Source organism: the organism of the source record quoted next (assembly GCF_019968955.1).
Source record: "MAG: Porospora cf. gigantea A chromosome Unknown PgA_NODE_836_length_10383_cov_301.948, whole genome shotgun sequence".
NCBI classification, from domain to species: domain Eukaryota; phylum Apicomplexa; class Conoidasida; order Eugregarinorida; family Porosporidae; genus Porospora; species Porospora cf. gigantea A.
Window position 1 is genome coordinate 1 of NW_027151921.1, and position 2210 is coordinate 2210.

The window sequence follows — 2210 nt, forward strand, 5'->3', positions numbered from 1 at the left end:
AGCGTCAAGGCGAAGGACTTCAAGCAGTTCTACCTGGCGCAGATGGCCGATGTGGCTTTTTCTCGGACGGTTATGCCTTCAGGTGTATGGTCGCCTCCGTGTCGCGGAGTCTGCAACTTTGCACTTATTCCTGTGACGTAAGCCTACTCCCGACATCACTGATTTCCAGACGACTGGGGTTCTGCAGTCTCCCGTTCTCAACGCTGATTTTGGGCTTTCTTCTCCCGTCTTTGCTGTGTTACGCTGATGCCCTCCCCAACGTGCTGCTCGCGTGCAAAGTGTTAGTGGGGTGGATGGCGCTGGTGTCGTTAAAGGTGGGTTGCAGAGTAAAAAAAACTTACGGTCTCCCAGATTTTGCTCTCCATCATTCTCGTACATCTCGCTGTGTGCCACAAAGACATGGTGGAGTCACAGCTCCTACCCAGATCTCGCGACCTGAGAGCTCTATGATGTGCGGTAAAACACAGTAATCTTCATAACACGACCAACCGTATCTTTTATTTAATTTCTTCTGTCCGTAGACCATCAAGCAGGCTTCCTTTCGGAACACTCATGCTCCAGGTTCGATTTGTTAAGGGTAAGTACACGGTGCGTAGCGCCGGCTTTCAGCTGCAACTAGCCGTCCGGAGGCAGCGAGGTGATTGGCACCAGCGACGGTACGGAGTTCATCAGTTGAGGCAGCTGCATCTGCAGGTCCATCCGGTCTCGGACTGCAACGTCGAGGTGCGAGAAGCGGTCGTGCATCTCGGCTGATGCCTTGTCTGTGACGAGCGTTTCCAGCGACGGAAGGTACGTGTAGGATTGAGGCAACGTGGGGCTGTGGAAGGACATGTAGGCTATGAGCCCGTCACACCTCCTCTGGACCTTGTCGGCGATAGACGTGGGCAGATGGTCCCCGCTAATTTGATGGCCTGGAGGCACAGGTGTTTCAGAGAGGTAGACTGTTGTGACATGCCCCAGTATTTCGGCCCACATAGTGTGGAGGATTCGAAGGCTGATTCTGCGTATGCTGCATCCTAGTTCGTGGCTAATGACCTTTTTCTGCAGCAAAGGAAGTAGCGGGTCAGCAGTCAGCGCCTTAGCTTTCTCGATGTCCTCCTGGCCAGGGAGGAAGCTGAAGTGGCTGTCCTCTTGATTTCTGCTCTCCAGGTCCGCATCCTGCTGCCTGCTCAAATGTACCATCAGCAGGTCCTTCTGCACTGCATGCAGGAACCGCGTGCCTGCCTGGAACAGTCGATCGAAAGCGAGCGATGAGGCGCTCCCAGCCGGCAACTTGCCGATGGAAGGAACAAACAACTCGGGCTGATCAGCGATGCTAAGGGCGAAGTCGGCAGCGAAGAGCGGCGGGACCTGGTACAAAATTATCGATGCCTGTTGTTGAAAGTAAAATGACATGGAGTTAAGAACCCACATCCACGGGTGCGGTAGGCATTTGCAAAAAGGGAACTTCCTTGCCCTGAGACATCTCCCTTATAACACGACTCGTCGCTACGCTAATCTTTGACACTGCTCGGAGCATGTCTACAACGTTGGCTTCAGACCGGCGACACGACTCCGCTACCTGCGACGCCGAGCGAGCCAGGCGAGCGATGAATTGCAGATACGCTCGCAGGAGCATCTTGAGAGCGTCAGGAGGCGCGGCAACTGCGCGTTCAGAGCTCCGGGCCGCGACCCACGCCAGGCACTTCATAACGACCTCATTGCGGAGGCAGGACCTGGCGAAGGCCGGAGAAGTGCGCTTGCAGAAGGTCGGCATCGGAAATTCCCGCTTTGTCAGTGGCTGTGTGGACGGGCATGTGTGTGGGACCCGGCAGGTACTGGCTGGATTCATGAGATGGGGCCTAATCATGAGATTAGTGTGTGAATGACAGTATTGTACATCTACATGCGTGAACACAAATTGTTAGTTGCAGGGGCATCCGTGGCTGTCGCTGGCTACGAGGCATGGCTTCCCGAACCGAAGTCCACTCCTGTTCCCACCTTTAAGTCATGGCATGTCTCCCACAAGATTGAGTATAAGCCTAGCATGCATGACGTGGAGAAGCTCGATAATTTTCTAGGAGGAGGCCTCATTGGGGATCTAATCGAGAACTCCGAAGGCCACCGTAACGAATCCAAGGACGACGCTGCTGGGTGGGGTGGTGCTCCTTCCTTTGACTGGGGGCCTCAGACAACGACCACTCCGAGAGCTGATCTCAAGGAGCCTCAGA

The 2210-nt window shown here is 54.8% G+C and overlaps 2 protein-coding genes across 4 annotated transcripts in view; one reads left to right on the forward strand and one right to left on the reverse strand.

Moving 5' to 3' along the window:
• Positions 1-615: 615 nt before the first annotated feature.
• KVP18_003101 (uncharacterized protein) lies at positions 616-1756 on the reverse strand (the record flags this gene model as incomplete). Of its 3 annotated transcripts, XM_067954557.1 has the most annotated exons (2): positions 616-1350; positions 1412-1756. In XM_067954557.1, the coding sequence occupies 2 exons, from the start codon at positions 1754-1756 to the stop codon at positions 616-618; spliced, it is 1080 nt and encodes a 359-aa protein (XP_067806161.1). The 3 variants fall into 3 exon arrangements, with proteins under 3 accessions (XP_067806161.1, XP_067806159.1, XP_067806160.1); XM_067954555.1 differs by lacking the exon at positions 1412-1756 and having other exon boundaries at positions 616-1395; XM_067954556.1 differs by lacking the exon at positions 616-1350 and having other exon boundaries at positions 1400-1756.
• A 108-nt stretch (positions 1757-1864) lies between these two features.
• KVP18_003104 (uncharacterized protein) overlaps positions 1865-2210 on the forward strand; it is a gene marked incomplete at both ends in the record, with an annotated part of 1095 nt that continues 749 nt past the window's right edge. Inside the window, one exon of the mRNA XM_067954561.1 lies at positions 1865-2210. This exon is cut by the window's right edge and continues 749 nt beyond it. Within this exon, the coding sequence (XP_067806165.1) occupies positions 1865-2210 (346 nt within the window).